The sequence below is a fragment of the Argentina anserina genome, chromosome 7 (assembly GCF_933775445.1).
Source record: "Argentina anserina chromosome 7, drPotAnse1.1, whole genome shotgun sequence".
Classification (NCBI taxonomy): Eukaryota; Viridiplantae; Streptophyta; class Magnoliopsida; order Rosales; family Rosaceae; genus Argentina; species Argentina anserina.
The window spans coordinates 11,352,130-11,377,959 of NC_065878.1; the positions used below are offsets into that span (position 1 = coordinate 11,352,130).

General features: G+C 37.6%; 3 protein-coding genes across 4 annotated transcripts; 2 read left to right on the plus strand and 1 right to left on the minus strand.

The window, feature by feature from the left end:
- The first annotated feature begins 12,110 nt into the window (after positions 1 to 12,110).
- Positions 12,111 to 19,951, plus strand: LOC126803579 (nuclear pore complex protein NUP62-like). Its single transcript, XM_050531364.1, has 12 exons — positions 12,111 to 12,839; positions 15,446 to 15,455; positions 15,544 to 15,909; positions 16,181 to 16,289; positions 16,673 to 16,760; positions 17,216 to 17,338; positions 17,657 to 17,734; positions 18,119 to 18,222; positions 18,475 to 18,562; positions 18,660 to 18,758; positions 19,192 to 19,336; positions 19,807 to 19,951. Exons 1-11 carry the CDS (start codon positions 12,111 to 12,113, stop codon positions 19,282 to 19,284), a joined length of 1,887 nt encoding a protein of 628 aa, XP_050387321.1. The 3' UTR covers positions 19,285 to 19,336; positions 19,807 to 19,951.
- Positions 19,837 to 21,254, minus strand: LOC126803303 (uncharacterized). Of its 2 annotated transcripts, none has more exons than XM_050531087.1 (4): positions 20,858 to 21,254; positions 20,418 to 20,565; positions 20,178 to 20,271; positions 19,837 to 20,075 (listed from the first exon to the last, which is right to left on the minus strand). In XM_050531087.1, the coding sequence occupies exons 1-4, from the start codon at positions 21,163 to 21,165 to the stop codon at positions 19,837 to 19,839; spliced, it is 789 nt and encodes a 262-aa protein (XP_050387044.1). In that variant the 5' UTR covers positions 21,166 to 21,254. The 2 variants fall into 2 exon arrangements, with proteins under 2 accessions (XP_050387044.1, XP_050387043.1); XM_050531086.1 differs by having other exon boundaries at positions 19,837 to 20,099.
- A 1,198-nt stretch (positions 21,255 to 22,452) lies between these two features.
- LOC126803306 (cell number regulator 6) lies at positions 22,453 to 25,091 on the plus strand. Its single transcript, XM_050531089.1, has 5 exons — positions 22,453 to 22,580; positions 22,672 to 22,782; positions 23,058 to 23,172; positions 23,520 to 23,785; positions 24,861 to 25,091. Exons 2-5 carry the CDS (start codon positions 22,672 to 22,674, stop codon positions 25,089 to 25,091), a joined length of 723 nt encoding a protein of 240 aa, XP_050387046.1. The 5' UTR covers positions 22,453 to 22,580.
- The last annotated feature ends 739 nt before the right edge of the window (positions 25,092 to 25,830 follow it).

A 25,830-nucleotide genomic window follows, 5' to 3' on the forward strand; every position in this document is an offset into this window, starting at 1 on the left:
GAAAGAAACAAAGACCTGTAAAAATCCTTAAAATGGAATCAAAGATGTGATGTCATCCCCTATTTCATAGCCCCCCTAGGCTGAACCATGAAATATTTGATGCACAAATATATGCATTAACTCTATATTATGTTTCTTTTGTCCATTGTGATTAAGTGTTTAAAGCTTTTTTTTATCACTTAAAGAAATTAGGTTTGAGACCATCCTATGCAAAGGACTTGTAAATGTATTCTCATTGAATCCAACAAAAATTATCTGGATTAATTCAACTAACTTGCGGACATCTAAAATACTTTATGGTATTGGTTGATGTGTCAACACGCTGGTCACGTGTTATCACATCATTCACAACTAAAACTAATGATGCCTATGTTAGTTACAAACCCACTTTGGTCTCAAGAAAAAATGACTACAATAATAGTCTTAATAATGGTAATACGTACTAATATTTCTATTTAGGGTAATGTAATTTTTCCATACACAACATCTTATTCACTACTGCTCGGCCATCACCATCATCATTGTAAAATGAGTTACAATTTATGACATCGAAGGATTGAAATACTTAAGCTCGCTAGGATTGATACGAATATACAATCCTTGAGCTCAACCAGATTAACCTACGTGTCAAATTGCTATGCAACATCACATAATGGTGAAGCCAATTAATGTGAATAAGTAAAGATGAGCATCCAGATGGTCCGCTATATTGTTACCTTGACAAGCGATCTATTTTCCCTCTAGATATGCGGAATATCACTTTGATGAGACAATCTTCCCGTCGTTAAGGAGAGATAAGAAAAAAGAATGTTCAAGTGAAGACATGAATTGTCGTGGTTTGTCCCCATGGTGTCTCATCTAGATCCTCACTATTGTACAAAGTGATGAGATCAGAGATATTAACTACAAATATGCTTGCAAAGTTCAATGTCCTAAGAAGAGGACATGAGCCACCATAGAGGATGGCATGGTGACGCCATAAAGTGGCATAAATGGTGTCACATGTCGTGGCTCTCCAAGGAAAAGTGGGAGACCACCTTATGTTCGATATATACTCGATAAAAGGAAAAAAACGAGTTTGGCATAATTGGATGCATTGATCCATAGTCTCAAATCTAGCTCATGAGAATTTCTTGGGTTTTGGTTATTACTAGGGGACGCCTTAGATGTTATAACAAATCCTTGAATATATAAAGATCTCTACAAATATAAACCACATGAGGATGTAGGATATTGAGTCTTGATATCGAACAATACTTCGTTGAGAAATACCAACGTAGTAATTTTAGCCTAATGGAAAGAAGCAATCGAGCATGAACTAAGGTTCACTAATACAGAGATATGTATTTGGGCATGTGAAGCCGATACCGCAAGTGTAAACCCTATCATATATCTTTGTTAGGATGCGTATGAGAAATAAGAGTTTAAACTCACCTTATGGCGCAAGGTCTCTCATTAATGCACTAGAATCAACTACGAGGGGATATTTCTTTGTAATAGACCACAATGATGCATTATCGTAATGGATACCATTGCATTCCACTACATTAACAGTTTGGTAGTTTTCGAAAAGCTGAACTCGCAGCTTATGAATATAGTAATAGAATATATCTATGAGGATTGAAATTAAGAGATATACATGAAAGTCTTAGAATAGACTTCATTCAAGAAGTGGCTCTAGACCATGTGGCACTACAAAAGGAATTGAAACGTTCACAAAGTAAATACTTGTTTTAGAATAGGGATAAGATAAATTATGTCCTTGTGTATTTAATATAAATTTGCATAGACTTTTGATGAACTAAAAAGATGTTGCTATTGCAAATCCTAAGTCGAGAATGAAAAAGATCTTTGGGAAGACACAGTCTCAAAATGGATCTCAAGGACTGTAATATTGATGATTAACCATCAATCAGCTTTAGACACTCTAAAGATTAAAACTAAGGCTTTTATTACTCCCATGATTAATCAAAGTAAATAGATCCATCTTCGTCTAAATGGAAAATGACGAGTAAGTGTTGGGAAATGAGACTCCATATACAAGTACAAAGACATATTATTACACTTGACACAATATGCAAGACTTGACATCTCATTCGTTGTATAGCTATGCGCCAACGCAACAACAATACCTAAAGATTTAGGCTGATTTAGTCCCTATACATAAAAGAGAGAACGACATGGTGAGAATAAACACTATTCTCATCGTCGCCAAATATGCTTAAAGTAAATATGCATAAGTTATCAAAACCCTCATGATTAATGTAAAGGTCAGGAGGGGGTGCAGACATTAGAGGGAGTTTAGTACATATATGTTAATCTCAAATGTAACAGGTGTGTTGTTCTATTTTCCCCTTCGACCAAGGTTTTATTTTCTCCCATTGGGTTTTGTTACTTGGCATGGTTTTTAATGAGGCAACACCATATGCACCATTATATCTTTAACTCGGCACAAGGGGGAGTGTTGAAGGAAAAACATCATTAGTGTGCATTCGTTAAAGTAACTAACGGAATGACTCAATGACGTTTATGATCAACGAACGTAACGGACAAATCAACAATTATGTAGCCTTAATTATCATTGTAATTACCATGTACTTCTATTGTAATCTTGACCCTATATAAATTATCAATGAAATGAGTAGACAATTCCATTTTCCCTACAACAAGATCAAATTAATAGTAATGGTAGAGATATAAATAAAAGAATTGAGTGCAACAAATGCATCTCTCAAAATTTTCTGATTAATTGTTTTTCCTTACCATGTTTTCAATTCATAAGAGATTTTTGGCTTCATCCCCCTCATCTTCATTCAACTTAGAATTATCGCAGTCATTGTTTGCAAGCAATTATGTTCATTATTACATGTATATACTACCGATTAGTCCCGTTTTCACGGTCAGTAGCTGACCGTGTAATTCATGATCAACCATCATTAGATGTAAATCCAAGGGTTGAAAAGATTATGCTCACCCTTGAATTTACATCCAATGGTGGTTGAGCATGAATTCAATAGTCAGCTAATGACTGTGTGAACGAGATTGTACTACCGATACCATAACTCAAGAACTTCAAGTTGAAAGACTAATGTCACTTTACCAAATTACAAATAAGGACCACATTTTAGTTTACAAAAAACTCACTTCCCAAAAATTACAAATAAGGACCACATTAGGGCTCGTCAACGGGCCAGGCCGGGCCGGGTATTTTCACAAATCCGAAGATCCAAGCCCGCCCACCTAAGGATGGCTTTTGCGGGCCGGGCCTTGCAGGCTTTTACGGGCTGGGGCTTACGGGCTTGTAGTAGACAAATATATATAATACTCTAATTTAAGGGTTTGAAAAAATAAAAAAAAATTATTAGGAAACATCCTAAAAAAGTCACAAATAAATTATAATTTCGAAATATTGTCGATCGACACCAATAGATGTCATACATACATATATTTAGGGACATTATAACAATTTCATCCGTTTTAAACATGATTTGACCGATGTACATACGATCAACCAAAAAAGAGGCGTTTTCATATAATAAAACTTCATTGACGGGACTTTGCCAAATAGATTTCTTCAATGCGACCGCGCATGATAGGTAACAAAAATTAGGTGATTTCAGATATGCAAACGGCTTTCGGCGTTCACATATTTGTAATAGGTCATCCCTTAGGGCATATTAGTTGTGTTTTCGATTTACCAGAAATTCCAACAGTCAAACGAGGTCCGAATTGGATGAAATTTTTACAGGGTCACTAAATATATATACCGATCACAACGGCTGGTGTCCATCGATTCTGAGAAATTTCCTTCATATAGTCGCTTCATAATGTGATAGTTTTATTATAAACGTAATATAAAGGTTATGATACATTAGTGGATACTTCGGCGATCGACAACTCCAGTTCGAAATATGGTCGATCGACACCAGTAGATGTGATCGGTATATATATTTAGGGAACTCGTAAAAATTTCATCCGTTTTTGGACATGGTTTGACCGTTCGTACCAACGGTCAACTAAAAAAGAGGCGTTGTGACATATTGAAACCCCATTGACCGAGACTTTGCTAAATAGGTTTCCTCTGTGTGACCATGCACGATAGGTAACAAAAATTAGGTGATTTCAGATATGCAAACGGCTTTTGGCGTTCACATATTTGTAATCGATCCTTCCTTAAGACATATTAGTGGTGTTTTCGGTTTACCAGAAATTTCGACGGTCAAACGAGGTCCGAATTGGATGAAATTTTTACATGGTCACTAAATATATATACCGATCACATCGACTGGTGTCGATCGATCTCAAGAAGTTTCCTTCATATAGTCGCTTCATAATGCGATAGTTTTATTATAAACCTAATATAAAGGTTATGATACATTAGTGGACACTTCGGCGATCGATAACTCCAGTTCGAAATATGGTCGATCGACACCAGCAGATGTGATCAATATATATATTAGGGAACTCGTAAAAATTTCGTTCGTTTTGGATATTGTTTGACCGTCCGTACCTACGGTCAACAAAAAAACATTTTGACATCTTAAAATCCTCATTGACCGGGGCTTTGCCAAATGAGTTTTTTTGGTGCGACCGCACACAATCGGTGATAAAAATTAGGTGATTTCAGATATGCAAACGACTTTTGGTGTTCGCATTTTGGTAATGGGTCTTCCCTTATGACATATTAGTCTTGTTTTCGGTTTACCAGAAATTATGACGGTTAAACGAGGTCCGAATTGGATGAAATTTTTACATGGTCACTAAATATATATACCGATTATATCGACTGGTGTCGATCGATCCCAAGAAGTTTCCTTCATATCGTTGCTTCAAAATACGATAGTTTTATTCTAAACCTAATAAAATATGTATGTATGATATTTTATTATTTGGCGGGTTTTTACGGGCTGGGCCGGGTTTCACACCTCTAATCTAAGCCCAGCCCTCTACCCACAGAAGCGGGGTTTGGTGGGCTTTCTCGCGGACCGGGCCGGGTAAAGCCCATCGGACTTGCGGGCCTCCGCGGGCTTTTATGATCCACGGGCTAAATGATGAGGCCTAGACCACATAACGGCAAGCCACCATATGTGATATGATATTTTATTTTATTTTACCTTGTTTAGCATATCACATTTAAGAGAATTCAAATATCATTCTCATTATCACATATCACATCTACATGTATACCTACTACTGTTGACTGAGAAATTAGCTGCTATTGTCGAATGAGAAACTAGCTGGTACTGTCGACTGAGAAACTAGCTGGTATTGTCGACTAAAAAGCTACCTACTACTGTCGACTGAGACACTAGCTGCTATTGTCGATTACGAAATTAATATCTACTATCTAATTAAGCAACCTGCTACTATCGAGTATGAAACTAGCTGCTACTGCCAACTATGAATCTAGCTGCTACTGTGATTTTTGGTAAGTAAAATTCGAAATTTGAAAGTTTTTTAAAAAAATATGCAATATGATACTTAAATGAAAGCTCATGATGTAAGAAACCATTTTATATATTGGCTCACCTCCAAATTGCCGATGGTTTGGCCGCAAAAATTTTAAATTACTGGAAAAAATTTAAAAAATGAGGAGATATAAATTTGTTAAATCTGAGAGTGACAGTTTGGTAATTTTCACGAAAATAATGGTAATTCGGACATTTCAACATTAATTAATTAGTCACACACAATGGTAAAAATTTTAAATTACTGGAAAATGGTAAAAAAAATGAGAAGATATAAATTTGTTAAATCTGAGAGTGATAGTTTGGTAATTTTCACGAAAATAATGGTAGTTTGGACATTTCAACACCTAATCTATTACAGATATGCGAATCTATCTCTAACAGGAAACATAATAAGGGTAAGACACACACAATGGTAGAATAATAATTCTCATGTAACACTCCCCCTTGTGTCGCATGCCTAGGTTGCATGGTGCACATTACATTGACTCGATAAAAACCTTGTCATTCAAAATAAAAACCTCTTGGGTGAAAAACAAAAGCTTGATCGAAGAAGAAAAATAGCACAACGCACCGTCTACATTCCCGGACATGCTCTGTCGAAGTTGACTGACATGCAAATTTCCAGACAAAACTGTCATACTTTGCTAAAAGGGCCATAACTCACTCAGTACGATATCTATGAACAAATGGTTGGTGTCCTTGGAAAGAAGACACATAGACCTTTCCAACGGTACCCAATTCACCATATTTAATTGAATAAGCTGTCATGTAGCTCTTATTGAAGTTGACTTATGAAACTGGACAGATTTTGATTTGTCACATTCAATGTGTCTTTAATAAAGGAATAGAGAATGGACCAATGAAAGACTGATTTTGGTCCGAGACGGAACCGTACGCCTCTTCTACGCTGCCAGTGTCGACAGCTACACCAAGGCATACGTTGATGTTGCTGCAGCTGCTGGTAGTGTTGGTGTGGATAGGATTTGTGTTGGTACACTAAGTGTAGAACTAAACCCATGTCAAAGGAGTGATGCAAATCCAATGACGATGCATAGACACATAGTTTAATCATATCATAATGAAAGCAATAGTGTCCCAACAACACTTACATATATGAATCTATAACTCATTGAAACTCATCATCATCTTTACTTAGATGGAATAGAGAATCCAAAATTGGATTTCATATAAACACATATGGATATAAGTTTTTGCAACCGATTGTACTATGTTCTTTCAAACGTCGCATAAATATGACTACATAAGCTCTCCGTGGTCTGGAGGCATTTAATTGAGCAATTAAGGTCACTCGGACACTTTCATATATGTGTTAAGATTCCTTATAGATATGATATGACCACTATCATATGTTGCAAATCAGTTTTTATGGACACTACTACTGATCAAGTAGCTGAAAACAATTATGTCCATAACGAGAGAATATAACTCATCGTGGCCAATATTAGGATAATGAGACAATCTTTGCGCTATAAGTCTTGCAAATATCGCATGACTTCATCTTTCTCATTACGCTTACGAACAATGACTAACATAACAAGTTTAGTTCAACATGTATTGATTCTTTTCACTTCGGTCAAGTTGCTCATTGTTGATACTTTAAAACGGAATAAGAGCATAAGTGAATACATCATCAATCATGGGAGATCAATCCATTAACATAGGCGCGCACTTATACGATCAATTGAGAGATTTCTTTTATTCTCGAACATCAATAAAATGAGTCTATAGTGTTCCACAGAAACTTAGTTGATAGACATATTCAGAGAATATCTCTTGATAATGGGTGAAATACTTGTCTATGCACCTCGCTTCTTTCTGGTTTCAATTGCAGAGAATTTGATGGTCTCCCCCTCATCTAGGCAGGAGCCAAGACCGAAGCTATGACCCTTATTAGTCAATCTTTGTGTTTCCCGCCCTTGTTCTGTGGTGCAATACCACGGGCGCCGACAACACCACAACATACGATGGTGTCATCGTCAGCTTCCTTCCCACTGTCAGGGATGGTGCCAACGGTGCTAGGACCAGGTCATTTGAAATTTTCCCATATTTCGGGAGTTCAAACCTTACCGGCACATCACAACATTTATGTGCGATCTCGTCACTTTCGCAATATCGGTAAAGTCATTAAGCATCGAATTTTTGACTTTATAGAGGTCGATAATGCTTGCACTTCTTGCTTACTCAGACCAGTGCGGAATCTTAATGAGACATAGTGCCACACCACGTGAATTCCTGGTGTTAAAACCGGAATGTGAGCATTCAATATCTCCCCCTAACGACGGGAAGTATGTCTCATCCAAGTGACCATCTGCGAATATCGCAGGATAGAAATCCACGGTTGTAGATTGAAAATAGCAGACAAGTGTTGGTGATTCATAAATCATAACAACCAAAATACTTAAGCATTTCAAGTAGACCAATTGAGATTACGATAATAGAGGCACATAAACAACTTAACCAAATAGGCGTTAGTGAAAAGAACGTTTGGATCGTATCCAGTAACCATCTGATACGCACTAAACGCTTGGCAAGTTGTGGGTTTGAAACGAAATCATCAAAAGTCTTGGAGGTGAACTCCATAACGGTATCCAATCGAATAGATTTGAGTGATGGGAATGGTGGTGAGCCCTTAGTATGATGATCATAGCTAAAAACTTAGCAAATGCAGCGTTCATTGTGGAAAGTAAAGCGACTTGTGACCAAAGCGTCGATGCTCTTAACCTATACCATAAAAATACCGAAAAATGTCTGCATTCGGTTAAATATGGTCCACTAATGTCACCTTAAATACTTTGTAAGAATGGAATATGCTCAATTTGAGTCTTCACATGAGAAGATTGACAATAAGAGTCATCAATTAAGCACGTTTTGTCAGGAGGCCGTGCAGGAGGGCTTGCGGGGCAGCTGTAGGGGCTGCAGGGCAGTGCAAAGCAGCTGCAGGGTTGCGTACAACCAATTTTTAGAATTTCTGATAAAAATACTCATCTCCATTCTCAACATAAGTATTCAGATGAAAATAATTGGCATGTATGGCCTTTAAATTTAGCAAGACACGAAGGTATAAAACACAATCTTCAGCACGAGATCCGTAAAAGAACTACATGCGCCGTAGGACAATGTATGTGGTTTCGCAATAAGCAAGATACTCGATTACACTACGGGACATGCTAAAAATAAAATTAAGAGAGTCAACGACGTGGTGAACTTCTCTAGACAATATGTCATAAGATATTGTAAGAGGGGGATCGGGACAAAGTGCAATCACATCGAGTGTATCACATGACAATAATACTATATTCTTCAACTTAAAAGTTGGAAAAACAGTGTATTGGAGCAATTGAATACCAAACAACTAGGGTGGTAAAAACAATCCAATTGGTGCAGGTGGTCACCAATAATAATAAAATATTTTGATCTATGAAATAACTTGGAGAAAACCGGACAAGATAACCGGAAAATCATGTCCAAATAACTCAAAACCGAATGAAACTTTAGCAGGAAAACGGTTCAACAAAAAATGTTAGAAATATGCCGGAAAGACGAAGAGAAAATGACGAAGAATCGCCAGAAAACTTGCTAAAAACCAGTGGCACCTGTGACCGGAAAATCCGCCGCTGCTGGCCAGAATTTGGCCAGTTAGGAGGCCGGACTTCATATCTGATAGGAATCCCCGGCAGGAACCGGGCAGTGGTGCCGAAAACGCAGAAATAGGCCGAAAGGCGGCCAAAACGGCCGGAAACGTCGGTAAAACGTTCCGGAAACGTGCCGTACACATCATATATCATAACGATGTCAAATTTTGATATTCCGAGGTTCGTTTTCCAAATGTTAAGTGCCAAATTCACAATGTAGTACTATTGGGGTCCCATGTAACCCAAAAGCGGTCAATTTAAGAACCACAACGAGTTGTAAACGTTGATCATTCATGCTAGGTTCAAGAAAAATAAAATTCTCACGAGATCATCTTGTAAACAAGAAATATGAGAAATTTTATTGAATATGCCAATCTTTAATACAACAGAAACAAGCTTATAATTCCAATAGACCATTTAAGCTAAAGTCGAGTAAGAAACATGGCAATGTCAATGTCATACTTGAAAAATAGTAAGCAGAAAATATAGTCAAAATAGATTGACTAATCAAAAGTTCGTAGCAACAAAATCTTGCATATCGGATAGGGTGTAGCCTTAGCATGAGGCTCAAAATTTGCTAACTTGAGAATGTAAAAATGTTACGTTTCCAACTCAAATGTTCCCTCAATATAAATAGATACGGGTGCCAAAAAATGGTTTGTGTTTCTTGGATATGGAGCATGCATCAAGGTCAACTCTTTTAAAACAATGTCATAGACGGTTATTGAATCACTTTAAATATGTCCCATATAATTTGCTATTTTTGGGATTTATTGTCAGCAAACAATGCTGTTTCAGAGTAGTGAATTTCAACTCAAATAAATGAGTACGTAGACCTTGAAATTATCGTTTATAGACATGAGTTTTAAAAGCTCATAAATTCAAGGAACAATCGCGATGACGACGCATCCACAAGAAACGAGGGTTGTATTAGTTTCGAATAAACGAAACAATTCAAGTATGTAACCGGAATTAGAAAGGTTGTGATGTATATGGTCATAAATTAATCGATGCATATCGGCGGTTCTAATGATCACACCCAAAACAGCGATGCACTCACGCGACCACACGAAATCGATGTCTTCCATTTAAATAATAACATGACTCCCCAGGACCGTCACATGAAAAACGTCGACCAAGAGGGGAATCATATCCGTCTTTGGTCTCATTGGCGCTGTAAGAAAGGCAGGAAAAGAGACATGAAGAAGGCTAATAACGCCCGATAATTTATATATATATATATGTTCAAAAGCAACAACTTTAAGAAAAACATACTTGCTGGTCTGCCAAATGGACCACATTAAATTAAATTGTTCTGCAAATCGATCTTCATGCATAAAAGCTGCTTGATGAATTTCCTTTTCGATCTTCGTATGGATGTCATAACTTGCTCTTGAGGAATGTCCATCTCTGGCATGCGTGTCATCACAATAGTATGACGGTTGATCAATCATTTTTCCTATACGAGCATGTGAAAAAAAGTTTGAGACTAAAACATGCAAATAAATAATTAAATAATGAAATAGGAAAAAAAAACATAAAAGAAGTAGAGCCAATAAGGCTATTGTGCTCGGAAGGCCCGAGGCCCAAAATGCTATTGAGCTGGGTCGGGTTCATTCTCGGGTCTGATCCAAAAAATCTGATTAGAGGAAACGATCCGAATCAGGGTAGCGCAGACGCAGGTCTGCAGTCCCTAGGTACAGAGGTCGTCGCTTGCGTTGTCTGGTGCAATTTGATGTTGAGAAGACTAGTCAACGTCGGGGCAGAAAATTCTGAGGTGGCGCGATCGCCGATGACTTGTGATGTCGTTCTGGGTTCGGCGTCGGAGGAAACCAGATCGGTGGTTTATGGGAAATAAGGCGTTGTCTATGTCGGAGAGGCCGAGAAGAGAATCACAGCATTGGGGCTGGGCTGGGCTTCACAACAATGCAACGATGATGCTAGATGGGGTGACGAAGTCCAGCTTGTGCGCGCTTGGAGAGCGGCCAAGAAGGTGCGGGGTGACGCTGGTTGCCGGTGACGTAGGCGGAAGAAGAAGATGGGTGCCCAGATCAAAAAATCTGGGTGTCCATAGTAGATCAACAAATTGTCGGTTTTTCCGGCAATTCCAAGAAGAAAACGCTGCCGGGGGATTAGGATTGTAGGGTTATTTAATTTTCCTAGTGGTGGCCTCGTCGCTCAGACACATTAGAACAAAGTGCAGATAACACATTTGAGGATGAACAAAACGAGAATAATAACAACGAAATGAAATAGAACGTAACCCTTTATTGATTCATAATGAGGCCTATATATAGGCATTACATAACCACAATCTCGTAGGATTCAGTCATAATCTATTACAGAGATGCTAATCTATCTCTAACAGGAAATCTAATAAGGCTAAGACACACACAATAGTAGAATAGTAATATTTCCGGAAAAAGTGAGTTTTTAATTAATTCAAATATTGTCTATTACTACTAAGTAATTATTTTAATTACCTCTCTTTGCGTAAAAGAAAACAACGAAAACCCTTTTTAACCCCCAAAACCCCAAATTTGAAAAACCGAGCGACTAAGAGGGGAAAAACTTATGTACAAACTAGTATGTACGCGTGCGTCTGAACTCTCATTTATTTGCACATTTTGGAAATATAAATACATGATTTTAACCGTTCAAAAGTTTAGTTTATTACTAAAGATCATTTATGTAAAAGATCAACATAAACAAAAATCGTTTGCTTTGTCGATTGCATCAAACAAATGAACGGTTATGGTGAAAGTTAGTAGTCTCATGATCAACCGTCAATTTGTTTGATGCAATCGACTATGACGATTTTTGTCATCAATTTTTTGCAAACATGATATTTAATAATAAACTAAACTTTTGAACGGTTAAAATTATCTATTTATATTCTCAAAATGTGCAAATAAATGAGAGTTCGGACGCACGCGTACATACTAGTTTGTACGCAAGTTTTTTCCGACCGAGAGTGAGAGCGAAAATGTCGGGTTTCAATTTCGGAACCTCCTCCTCTACCGCCGCTTCACATTCCACTTCCACTTTCTCATTCGCCACCTCCCCTTTCGGATCCTCCGCCTCCGCCTCCGCCTCCGGACCCGGATCCTCCCCTTTCAGCTTCGCCTCCTCTCCCGCTTTAGGTACCTCAAACCCTAGCCCCGCCCCGAACCCGAACCCGAACCCGAGTCCTTTCCCCTCGTTCGCATCCTCCACTGCCTCTACAACCACCGCCCCCGCCTCTCCCTTCGGTTTCAACCCATCCAACGCCGCTTCAGGTTCTACTCCGGTCACATTCGGCTCGACTCTTTTTGGCGCATCCTCATCGGCACAGGCTTCGGGTTCCGCCACGCCAACATTCGGGTCAACTGCATCCGCCTCTGCTTCTTCTTCACCGTTTAGCACTACTACTGCTTTCGCTCCTCCCAGCACAGGCTTTTCTCTCTTCGGCTCATCCACTTCCTCGGCGGCGCCGCCTTCTTCCACCACTTCGAACTTGTTCGGCGGCTCCGCTCCGTCGTCTGCGGCTCCCGCCACTCCCTCATTCTCCAGCTTTCCTAGCTCTTCTTCCGCCGCAGCCTCAACCACTCCGGCTTTCGCCGCCTTTTCCAACGCTTCATCCGCAGCTCCGGTCACTTCTTCATCAAGCGGCGGCTTCAGCCTCTCATTTGGAACAACAACCTCCTCGGCTTCTCAACCTTCTTTTGCATTCACTGTAATAACCCGAATTTTTAGAAACTAAATGTCGAGTATTTTCAAAGTGTTAAACTTGTGAAATTAATTCAAGACGAAAATTGGAGGTTTGCGACATTTCGAAACGAAAACGGAAACGTTCTCGGATCGTTTAATTAGAAAACGTAACGTTACCGTAACGTATAGATCGACTTTTATTCCGTCGCTCGGTTGCGAAAACTTCCTTCACGAAAGTCGTAGAGCTCATCGATACGAGTTCGTGGACACGTCACGCGTTCGAATCGGACGTTGGACGCGAAAGTTATTAACGTTGGAAGTTCGTTTCCGATTTTGGAAATAGTATAAAAGGAAGGAAAGAAGATTAAAAATCAGATTTTTTCTAAAAATCAGCTCGGGTACTGTTCACCCGACCTAAAAACCTTCTCCAACCGATTTCTCCACCATCCGACGTCGCCTCGTGTCGTGCCACCTATCAAACTGACGGGCTCGACGATCTCCATCTTTTGGGCTACGCCTTGCACTCCGGCGACAACCACACACGGTGTAGCAACCGCCGGAAGTTACTGCTGTGTCGGCGCCGCCTCCTCCGGCCACCATAGCTCGAGATTCTTGGGGGGTTTTGCTTGTCTCAGTCCCAGCAACATTCCCACAAAAGAAATCGAGCCAAATCGAAGTGTAAGTACCCGAATCAAAATTTCGTTTTCTAGGGTTTGTGAATAGTGCCGAATTTATGTTCTTCGTTATTTGGACTGTTTAGGCTCGGATTTAGACCTTGGTGTCAACTAGAAAGTTGTTGGAAATGTTGTTTAGGTTCTGGTGGTGAAATTTGGTAATGATTGGTGGCGGTCGGTGAACAGTAACGCCGAATGAATATTAACTGTGAATAGTAACGCCGCATGAATAGTAACTGTGAATAATAACACCACATGAATAGTAACTGTGAATAGTGATCTGTAACAGTAACTGTGAATAGTGAACTGTAACAGTAAATGTGAACAGTTTCATGGTAAAACAGTGACTGTGAACAGTGTTTTGGCAAAACTGTAACTATGAACAGTGATTTAGTAAAAACAATGATTAGTAAACATGAACAGTGTTCCGTGAACAATGTTTTATGAACAACATTTAGCTGTGCTGAACTCGTCACCTGATATTTTAAGTATCATTTTCTAAGCATTTATCGTGCTATTAGGTGACTGACGAAACGAGTGAGGAAATTACTTTCAGGGTCGTGGAAGTTGCACGCAGGAAAAAAGGTGAGTAAAATCTCACATATTTACGAATCTACCCTTGCGGAGATTCAAGATTTTACAAGAGTTTTTAATATTGAATTACGACATGTATACGATATAGTGGATTACATATATATTGTATAAATGGTAATAAGTACATATATATAGTTTGCTATATTATATACTGTTATAAATTCATTGGAATTGGTCATTTCGATGACGAGAATTAAATATTGAGCATGTGATTTAATTTGTACAATATGAGGTGTGATTATTGTATGTGGTTTTAACATGGTGTTTGTTAAAACGTTTTGTCTTCGGACGAGTTTTGTTTTCGAATGAGTTTTGTCTTCGGACGAGTTTTGTCTTCGGACGTGTTTATGAAATATGACATGTATATGATATAATGGATTATATATATATTGTATAAATGGTAAATATGTACATATATATATAGTTTGCTATATAATATACTGTTATGATTTTATCGTGATTTATGTCATTTTGATGACGAGATTTATATATCGAGCATGTGATTTTGATTTGTACAATATGATGTGAGATTATTGTACGTGATTTTAACATGGAGATTGTTAAAATGTTGATTTGTCTTCGGACTTGATTTTTTGTACAATATGATGTGAGATTATTGTACGTGATTTTAACATTGAGATTGTTAAAATGTTGATTTGTCTTCGGACTTGATTTGGTACAATATGATGTGAGATTATTGTACGTGTTTGGCAAGTCGGAACCTAGCCTTTGGCCGGGCGAAAGTTACGATACAGTTAGAGTTCTAGTCTGTCTGCCAGAGTCCTGCATGTGAGGTAACGGGTGGTTATCTGCTCATGAGTACTCATATTTTTGGATATTGGGTAGCGGGTGGTTGCCCAATATCGGCGGTGTATTACGAGAGGGGTAACAGATGTGTACCAGCGTTCTTGGTATCCGTATTATAAATGCATTTGGGTAACCAGAAGGGTTACTTAATTTCTCATGAGCGCTTCTTTTCATATTTCTTTGGGACAACCAGATGGGCCGTCCATTGACTCATGAGTGCATTTATATTTGTTTGATTTGTGGATTTTCGTATATATATTAATATGCGAGTTATATTTTCATTTTACTCATACGAGCTGTAAAGCTTACCGGGTTTGTGTTTACAATCCCGGTGCACCAATTCGATGGTGTAGTGGATAACTCCGCAGGTGTGGATTAGCGGGAATTGACGGACCGCTCAGAGGACTTGAAGTTATTTATCTCCAGCTTGTGTGAGGATTTTGTGTGACTATCTTGTGAGTTTATTGTGAGGATTACGCAATTCCATTGTTATAATATTGAATTATAATTTGGGTTGTAATAATCGGTTTGACTGAGTTGTATTTTGAACTCATAGATGATCTGCTGTGGCATTTTAAATGATTTTGATTCGTTGAGATTGTTTGGTGTTTAACGATTTTGAAATTTTGAGTTTTTATACTCGAAATTTTGGAGTCGTTACATTCACCAACAGCAATGCAGCCTCATCAGCTGTGCCGGCTTCCACCTCGTTGTCATTTTCCAAGCCTTCATCGCCGTTGTTTTCGGCTGCCACCACCACAACCACCACAACTGCTTATTCAACTCTGGCGGAAAATAGCACTACACAAGCTCCTGCATTCAGCGTGACTCCTAGTGCTCCTCCTGCTGCGAGCCCCACTGCGCCACCGACTTCAGCTGCCAGTTCCTTTACCGGTTTTTCTTCAAGGCCTGCTTCTTCAGCGGCTACTGCTTCCTCTTCTGGCGCTTCATTGTTTTCCGGTGTCTCTGCGCCAGCCTTGTCATCACAAGCGCAACCAAGCACTACTGTGCCTGCATTTGGTTAATTATCTCAACCTGTTATTGCTTTGAAAATTTAATGGATTATGTAGTGATAGGCTGAATTTCATTTCTGGATTAAGTTGTGGCGGGTATTTAAGTTGGAGTACACACTTGTTTGGAGCAATTTGAGCTCCTTTGAGTAGACAAGCCAGATGAAATAAACGATGATATAACTAAAATCCATTTTGTACAATGTTTATGTGCCTAGCGCTAGTATCTTTTATTTATTAGAAAGGCTCTGACAGTGTGTGCATATAAATGTACTGTGTAGGTCTCACTACTTCAGCAGCTGCAACTACCAATGCAACTGCGGTGACAACTGGTACCAGTACCCCTGCAGCTCAGACATCAACATCACTTGCTGTGGCTTCTACTAGTGGGCGAGTGTACTTTTTGTTGATTCTGCCTATATCTTAATACTGCATCAAAGTTTTTTCTTTAGTGTTTTGCCCAACTGTTAACCACTTATGCTTTCAACTTGCTTTTGCTTTACCAATTTCGTTATTACTGTTTCAATTGCTCTTCATGTTGTGAAGATTTATGGTTGCATAAGAGTGAGCAAGGAACTTGGAAATTGCAATATGTTTTGTTATTTGTAGTTCATGTTACGGAAAGAACTTCGTACAGATGCTCAAATCTCTACTGCTTAGGGACCAGGACTACTATTTCGCATAATTAGGTGGATACACTGCACGAAAATAAAGGAAGCACTATTACATATCCTGATGAATCTCATTTGTATTCTGTTGTGCTTATGTTTTAGGACAACCTCAAATGTCAATGGCAGCACTACAGCATCTACGACAACCCCAAAATTACCTTCGGAGATCACTGGGAAGACTGTTGACGAGGTACTTCATATTTCTTTTTATATTTTGTAGTATTATTTTCAATGCTGCTTTATGACTGAGTAAGTGAATATTACCAAATTTAGTTCAAAAATGAAAGAGTATTTTAGGTAATTTTTCCATTGAGTTTTATGTGTGGTGAAGCTAGAATATGACGAGAACCTTAATTATTATAAGAAACTTTTGATTCCCCATGGTGATGATATTCATCTGAATTTGAAATACCTTCTAGAAATATGAGAATCAATTGCTTCCTTCATGCAATAGCACGTTATTTCCATTGTACTTTTGGACACACTTCTATATTCTTAATTACTTGTTTCAGAATGCCAACTGTCTATTCTACTCTTCATTATCTGTGCATCTTTTTCTGTGTTACATCTATAGTGTACTCCCTGTTTTCGTATTACGTATCCACTCTTCCTTATCAAGAAATTATTCTTTTGCTATAATTGTAGATTATCAAGGAGTGGAATGCTGAGCTTCAAGAGCGTACTGGAAAGTTCCGAAAGCAGGCTAATGCAATGGCAGACTGGGACAGGAGGATTTTGCAGAACCGTGATGTTCTTCTTATGCTTGAGGTGATCTATTTCCTAATATATCTATAATGCTGGCTGTGAAATTGTTGATGCTACTTTTTCATGTGCAAGTTCTATGATATTATGTTATGATAAGGTAGTTATCATATATTTGATCAATGAATTGTGCATATCCTTGTAACTTGGTAAGTACTGTGGGATAATCAGTTTGCATTTGTTAATTTTCTGTGTTGCAATGACGACTCATTTAAAACACTTTTGTTCAAAAGTTGTTTCCACTGAGAATATTCCATTTGTTTTGGTGTAAGCTACTTGTGGTTTCTGTTTGGACTCTAATAGATATCTCTATTAATCATTTAGATAGAAGTGGCAAATGTGGTGGATACCCAAGCTAAGGTGGAGCGGCAACTAGAGTTGATCGAGACTCATCAGCAAGAGGTAGTTGCATAAGTTTATGTTTACTGCAAGGTTACCATTGATGTCTTTTTTCTCCTATACTTAAAGCTGCTTCAATTGTTGTTTCTTTAATACATAATTTGATAAAAGTGCTTTATAGCTCTTCAGGTATTTTTTTCCTTCTCCCAAGAGGTCCTCTATTTCCCTTTAGATTGCACTTCCAGGACCATAATAATGATAAGATCAATAAGCATTGGTTGGTCATTATAAGTGAGAAAGATCGTTCTTTTACTTTTCTGTTTAGTGCTTGACTCTCTGAAGCTGATACTCAGAAATTCATTTTGGAATTGAACTGGAGCCTTCCTATTTGTTTGTAAAACCATTGCAAATGTATGTGCAGTAAGACTCTTTGGTTTCTCTTCTCAGGTCGATAAGGCTTTAGACAGCATGGAACAAGAAGCTGAGCGCATATACAACGATGAGCGTGGATTGCTTCTTGACGATGAGGCTGCATCAACAAGAGATGCAATGTGAGCTTTTGCAGTGTTCCTTAGTTTAGTTTGTAAATTTAAGCAGTGTGTTTTATGCTATCATTAGACCAAATTCACATATTAAAATTATGTTCTTGGAGCACACTCATCTGATCATATACATAGGGATACACATCTGCATGAGTGAATTGATTTAATAATGATTTATCTCTATCTCTTTCCCACATCTGCATTCAGACTCACTAAAGCCCCAATAGATTTTTTGTTAATCATATGGTGGTTTATATGCAGGTATGAGCAGGCTGAGTATATAGAGAGGGAGCTAGAGCAGGTGACTGAACAAATCAAATCAATTATTGAGACTGTAAATGCTAACCAGGTAAAGCTTTGAACTTTAGTGTTTGTACTTCTAAAATAGCTATTTCCAACATATACCAACGATGGCAATGGCGCTAATGACTTTTCATGTCATTTAGGGTGGAGAATTGGATGTAAATGATGGGACGGCTCCGCTAGATGTTGTTTTAAGAATCTTAAACAATCAGCTAAGCTCTTTGATGTGGATTGATGAAAAGGTTAGTATTCTGTTGCATAAACTTGACTTGCAGTTTGTTGTATTCATTTGTAACATGCAGCTAAGTGTAAGTGAGCTGTTCTCACCCATGTCTGGAGAATCTCAAAACCTGTGTGATATAATATAGTGTTTTCTCAATCGGAAAAAAAATATAATGGTTTCTTTTTAAATTAGAAAGTTTTGGGGTGGGGAAAAATGCACATATGATCTCAATAAAATCACAGTTCAGTCTCCAGTTTTCTGGAATCTTGTATTGGCTTTCATATCAAGAGTCCAAGACCAGTGGACTTCTCCTGTTCCAAGTGAGAAACAGCAAGATGATTAAAACAATCGAATTGGGTGGATGAACGTGTTCAAATAAAATTTGGCGCTTTCCTCGAATGTTTAGATGTGCTTTCCTTTTAAACGATACTAATCTTTGTCGATGTTTTCAGGCAGAAGAGTTCTCTTTGCGAATTCAGACTCTTGGGAATCAAGGTCCTGCTGCATATCGTGAATTGATGGCTCCAAGATACTGGATGTCATGATCTCTGGAATTGAACCATCGTTTTCTCTCCAGTTTCAAACCATATGAAAGAAGTAAATGCTCTAACCATATGTAATACATGCATTGGGTACACAAGTTGAACTTGGCTGGATCATGTGATTAGCATGTTTTTGGGAAATTTACTACTAGCCATCAATGTGTTTTGCCTTCTGTTTAATTGATTGATGTAAGAATCCGATGGCATGGGATGTCAATCTTTCTTTTTCCCCATGGTTGAATCATATTTTAACTAATATATAAGTTATCCGAGTAGTGTTGGGCCTCCATTTCGCTCACCTGTGATTATCGTGCATCTCATGTTCTTACTCTTAACTTCAGTGGAAATATGCCCCAAGTTTTCCAAATGGTTTTATAATCATAAGAAATTGTTCTGTTTGTTGCAACATTGTGATTTGCTACTGTTCAAATGCACAATTAGTTAACTGTAGTAGTCTACTAGGCCGAAATTTTTATGAACAAATGGTTGCAGTTGATCTTATTACTTAACCAATATAATGTTCAGGACAAACACTTTCAAGAATTTGTCTGCTGATCACGCCCTTTGGAGTCGAGCAACAACCACAATCAAGAGTGTCACAATTGAAAGAAGCAGCGAAGATCTAACCTTTTCTTCAAACTCATTCGTGCTCCGAACCTTTTGATCCTCCCCCTTTGTTTCTCGAGGTAGAAACACATCATACACAAGTGATTGGAAATTCTCAATGAGTTCCATAACCTTAGCTTTTGTCATCTCCATAATCCACCTGATGATGCAGGCAGTGAAGTCCGGCTCTGTGTTTGAATTATGAGGCAGGCCTTCATTTTCGACGAGTACATCAATTGGTATATTGCAAACAAACACAGCAGAAGATATCAGATGAGTTTAATACACACCTGAACCGGGAGGCTCTTGAAGCTTCTTGACCACCTCGTTGTTGGTAATAGCATCCCATAAGGCCTTATCAGAGGATAGGGAAAGCACCAATCTCTGCATTTCAATTTCCAAGCTAGATCTGTCAACTCATATTTTCGAAGAACGCTTGCTATGAAAGTTATCATTTCACTATAAATTGTTTTTAATGCAATTAACCATTTCATTTAAACTGCAGGGGTAAGATTAGCTTCTGAAGGCACCTGAATAGAAGGATCAGCTTGCAGCAACTGGAAAGCGTCATAAACTTTTCTGTGTCCATAGGACAGTAACTTTTTGGTAACACAAGAATCCAGCAATTTCTGAAGCCACTGTAACTCTGATTGAGGTGAATTTACGCCAAGTATAAAACTGGTCAAATTTGGAATATGATTAGAAACATTCAGATCTTAACAAACCAATATCAGAAAACATTTCTTGGTTGATCACTTCTAATTGAAATTCAAGTAAGTTGAAGGAAAACAATCCTAGAGATGTTGGTCGGTTTACCGATAAAATTTATTTTAGGTAGAGAAACCTTAAACATTAGAAAATTACTCAGACAAAGAAGTGAATTAAGCTAGTTACTTTGCTCTTTAATCTTTACAGTTGCATAAAAGAAAATAACTACACCAGTGGCCAGTTTTGTGGATTCAATACTTACTTCAGAAGTGAAGCAATTGCAGATTGGACTTCAAATTGGGAAGGCACAGACCCAAAAACAGAGCTGCTAATCAAAGACCCACTTGGTCTTTTCTCTTCATGTCCATAAACAAGCTCGAACTTCTTCCTGCAAATCTCATTCCCACAGTAGCACTGTGAAGCAGAACAAGAGGGTTTAACAGCTCCAACATAACTGCTTGAAACCGGAAAATTAAGATGATTAGTAATAACTTTATTATTATCAGTATTAGAAGAAGAGGATTTGATGGGGATGATGGGAAAATCAATATGCATGGTTCCTCCTCCCATGGCTCTTAGTTCTTTAGTCTCTGGCTCTCTGCTGAGCAGATTCTTTCTATCAGTTGAAACTGTAAACTCGAAAACAAAAATGGCCTTCATTATCAATGGTTACCATTTCTACACGTCAAAGCTCCGCAGCTGAAGAAGCATCTTTAGTTATAGTTAAATTTTAATTAAAATAGTTTAAAAGTTATTTTAACTAACAAATTTAAAATATTTATACATCAGTTTTCTTTATTTTAAAATTATTTAAATTCAAAATATTCATTACATGCTTAATAATTATTTAAACTTATTTATAAATTATATATAATTTCATTCAAAGAATGTTTTAAATGTAAAAGTTTTAATTTTAAACTATCTTGTTAGACAAATCTGTCAAGTGAGATAACTCAAAGTTAAAGTAAAGTTATAATAGAGAGTCTGATGCAACTACCAATTTTCATAAAAAATTAAACATATTCTCTAAAATAGTTAAAAAATTATATATAATAGAAAATCTGTTGAAAATGCTATAATAATCCAAACAAATGTTTTTTTACCAAAAAAGTTCCTGATAGATTAAAAACGTTGTAAACAAATAAAATCATAGGGACAATTCAAACAATTACAAAATATTTGTTAATTAGGAAAATAAAATAAATCATCACATAAACCCTTATTTTCTCTCTCATTATACTCTTTATAACCAACTTCTTTCTGCAACGGGCTGGTCTCTTAATGAAGTTTCTTTCATTACCAAAAAAAAACCTTTTTCTGCAAAATCAACAGTATGTTTTTCTTTAACTCTCTAAAAACAAATAATTTGCCTATGTAGAGCATGTGTGATTGGCTAGTATTTAGGAAAGGTTTGACCAAAAAGGACAAAAAAATAAGGTTGTACATGCCAAAAGATCTTCACCTTTCCAAACAAGCCCAAGTCAGTCTTTCATTGTTTTCGTTAGATCAATAGGTGCGGGGAGTCGATTGTATGTGTAATCTTATGTGTTTTTGTTACATCAATAGGTTACAGGTATGTAGGAGTTGATGGTAATCGTGTGATTCTATTTAGTTATAGATCAGTTGAACATTATACACTATGATCACCTTGATTTGAGATTAGGCGATAAATAAGTATTATTGCATTTCATTTTATAAAGAAGAAGTACTTTTGCTATTTTGGAAAGATATTATATGGAGATTGTGTCCATAATAATTATATACGCATAAACGTGTCAACCTGCTAATTTTGTTAGGATCAATGTAACATTCAATGCTGCTACTAGAGAATGTGGCGTTTGTGCCTCAATGAAGAGCCGAAGACGACGCATTACGTTGAGAAACAAAGCCACACAAAATAGTCTGTAGATTTGGAGAAGACCCTTTTTCCCAGATCGAAAATTCATCTACAATCCCACTAGCCTGAGGGTCTTTTCAATATCAAGGTATTTTTTGTCTCTGTTATTTTGATTTTGGTTCCCTTATTTTTGCTTAAAGAAAATTGTGTAATGTGGGTTTGTGTTTGTGTTGAAGCAGATGGCCGATGGGAGTGCGCAATCTAAGTACGTGAAGCTGACCAGGGAACAAGAGGCGCCAGCAGAGGATATTAACCCTGGAGAGCTCAACCAGCCCATTGAAATTCCTCAGGTCCTTCTTTCACTGCCTATTAGAATTTTGATGTTTTTGTTTTTGGGGTCCCAAATCTGAATTTTATGTGCTTCTTATATTGAGGAGATGATAATGTTAAACCGTGGTGTGCTTTGGGTGTCTTTAGATCATGAAAAGGATGGAGATTCTGATCAGTTGATGAGTTTAGTTTTTGGTGGTTAAGCATTCACCAATTTTCGATTATTTTTCATTGTGAGAGCATTGAAATGTATCTGCTTTTTTAATTAGTGTTTGTAATTATTGGTAAATCACAGTTAATTGTTGAGAGGTGTCTGGAATGTGGGCAACCTCTGCCTGAAAGATACCAGCCCCCAGCTGATGAAGATTGGACAACTGGGATATGTGGCTGCACTCAAGATCCTGAAAGTTGTAAGAGTTCATCGACTTATCCATGGATTTTAAAGTGTAATTTGGTAAATTAGGATACTGAAAGAGGTGAAGAGATAAATGCTCTATGTGGTCTAATGTTTTTGTTTTAAGAATCCATGTTTTTCATATCCTAATTATTAACTTAAGACAGTCAAGGAGATTTGTTATGGTCAAGCCAATTTACTCATCTATACTATCTGAGAAACTGTTACATGGATCATAATTTTATTCTATTACAAATTCTGTAGTCTAGTAGGATATAGACTCCTTACTTAAGGGATTTATTACCTGTTTATTGCACCATTCTTATCTTTTATAATTCCTTTGATTTTGTGTTTATGTTGTAGGCTGGACAGGACTTTTTTGCCCATGTGTGTTGTTTGGGCGTAACGTTGAAACAATACGAGAAGAAATTCCATGGAATAATGCCTGTGTTTGCCATGCCTTGTGTGTTGAAGGGGGTATTGCAGTTGCAGCTGCAACAGCATTCTTTCATGGTGTTGATCCTAAGACGTCAGTTCTCATCTGTGAGACATTGCTTTTTGCCTGGTGGATGTGTGCAATCTACACCGGTCTGTTTAGGCAGTCATTGCAAAAGAAATATCATCTCAAGGTGAATTTCAGTTTCTATTCTTCTTTACTGAAATTGGTTTACATGCAAATTACACGAGACAATGTTAACGAATAGAATGGGAAAAAAAAAACTAAAGTTTCTGAAATGTGAAAACGCATGTGTCCATTCATCTTAGATAAGCTAGAACTCATCTCTCTTCCAATCTCTTTGCAATTTTTGTCCTAGGTATTTGGTAATCTATTCCCCACCCCCCTATGAATCACCTTGTGTATACCAACGGTTTTTGGTCACTCCATTATGAAATTGAAATTTATTTTGCTTGACATATAATTTAAACCTCATCATGGAAAACTATGACGAATGTTATTTCACACAGTGGACAGTTACTCTATAGATGAAGAGTTTGATTTTTGTTTAGTTCTCTGTGTGCACTTAACTTGCTCGAGTATTTTGTGTCTCCAGTTGAAGCAGATTAACGTTCTTTGCTGTCTGCAGGTGTTCAGTAACTTTAGTTTTATTTTTTGCCTTGAGGTGATCCTGATTTCTTGATATTAGTTCGGATGTGAAACCCTGACCGCATCAATTTTGCCACATTGTTTTTTTGGTTTCCAGTAGCGTAGATCAGACTGCAGTTTCATATTGTGAAACTAGATGATTACACTGTATAATTACTATATAACTATATCCAACCAAATATATACTCAAGACTTCACTTCACCCTTTTCCCAAATCTTGGTTATCGACTTAGCATGATATGTTAGAAAGGTGCAAGTTTTCTCAAGTCTATAAGCTGTTAACTGAAAACAGATGAAATGGTTAAGACTCTAATTTTCAGATCTAATATATGATTTCCAGAAGACATAGTATGCTGTTAAAACATGTACGTAGATGCACTCTTTCCATGGCAGATGCATGTGTGTGTTTACATAAATTATTATATTGAGCTGGCCACAACTTGCTTTGAAAAACTCCAGATATTTTGAGCTTAATTTGAGTTTGTAGATTATATTTTTGTTCAACATTTGCTTTCAATAAACGCAAGTTATAGTGTTAATCTTCATTTCAGAACAATACCTATGTAACGGAACGATCCTGATGTCTTACTTCTGTGCAGGATTCACCATGTGATCCATGCATGGTGCACTGCTGCCTGCACTGGTGTGCTTTGTGTCAAGAGCACAGGGAGATGAAGGGTCACTTGTCTGATTCTTCAAGCATGGCAATGACTGTTGTTAACCCGCCTCCAGTTCAAGAGATGAACTCTGGTGAGAAGAAGGACGACACTGCTGCAGAGTCTTCCAGTGAAGAAAACACCAGTAAGGAGCTGGCGCTGCAGCCTGTGTAGGTTTAGCAATTCTGCTATGTACTAGAGCAGGACCCCTTTTTCATACAACTGGAGTTTTCAGAAGATCAACCTCTACAGAATTATGAGGAGATCTAAATCTGTTACTTTCAACACAGAACGAAACATGCAATGTGTCTTATCATTGGCATCAACTCCATTTTTCAGGAGTTTACACACCAGTTTCCTCAACCCCTGGTTTTGCCTTATAGTATAGTTGCTGTAGTAGGCTAGTAGCTATGGCAACAACAATTGGTGTTGTCACATGACTCACATCTCCACATACCCTTTATAATATCTTCTTCGACATCATATTATACTACATTCTGGATCATAAATTAAGTATTTTTTTCTTTTTCCAGTTTTCACATGGGAAACCATTTCTCATTTTAAAGGAAACCCTTTGCGTTGGAATTGATCCATATTTTCTAATCAATATATTTTCGTCTTATATTTTGTAATGCGTCTTTTTTTTTAATCGAACAAAGAACTAGAACGAGTGAAATAAACCTTTAATTCGAAAGCATATGTAGTATTTCATATGGACATTTGGATACATTATTGTAGTTGTCAAGACAGATTGATTCCTGTTATTGGGAACGTCCTCTTGAGCTGTACATTGTTTCAAAATGACCCATTTCCTCAATTTCGGTACCCAAAACCATATCCGAACCCGGCTCCTGTCAACCCGACTCATTTTTACTGCAAATTCATAAGAGCTATTTAACCTATTTTTGACTCC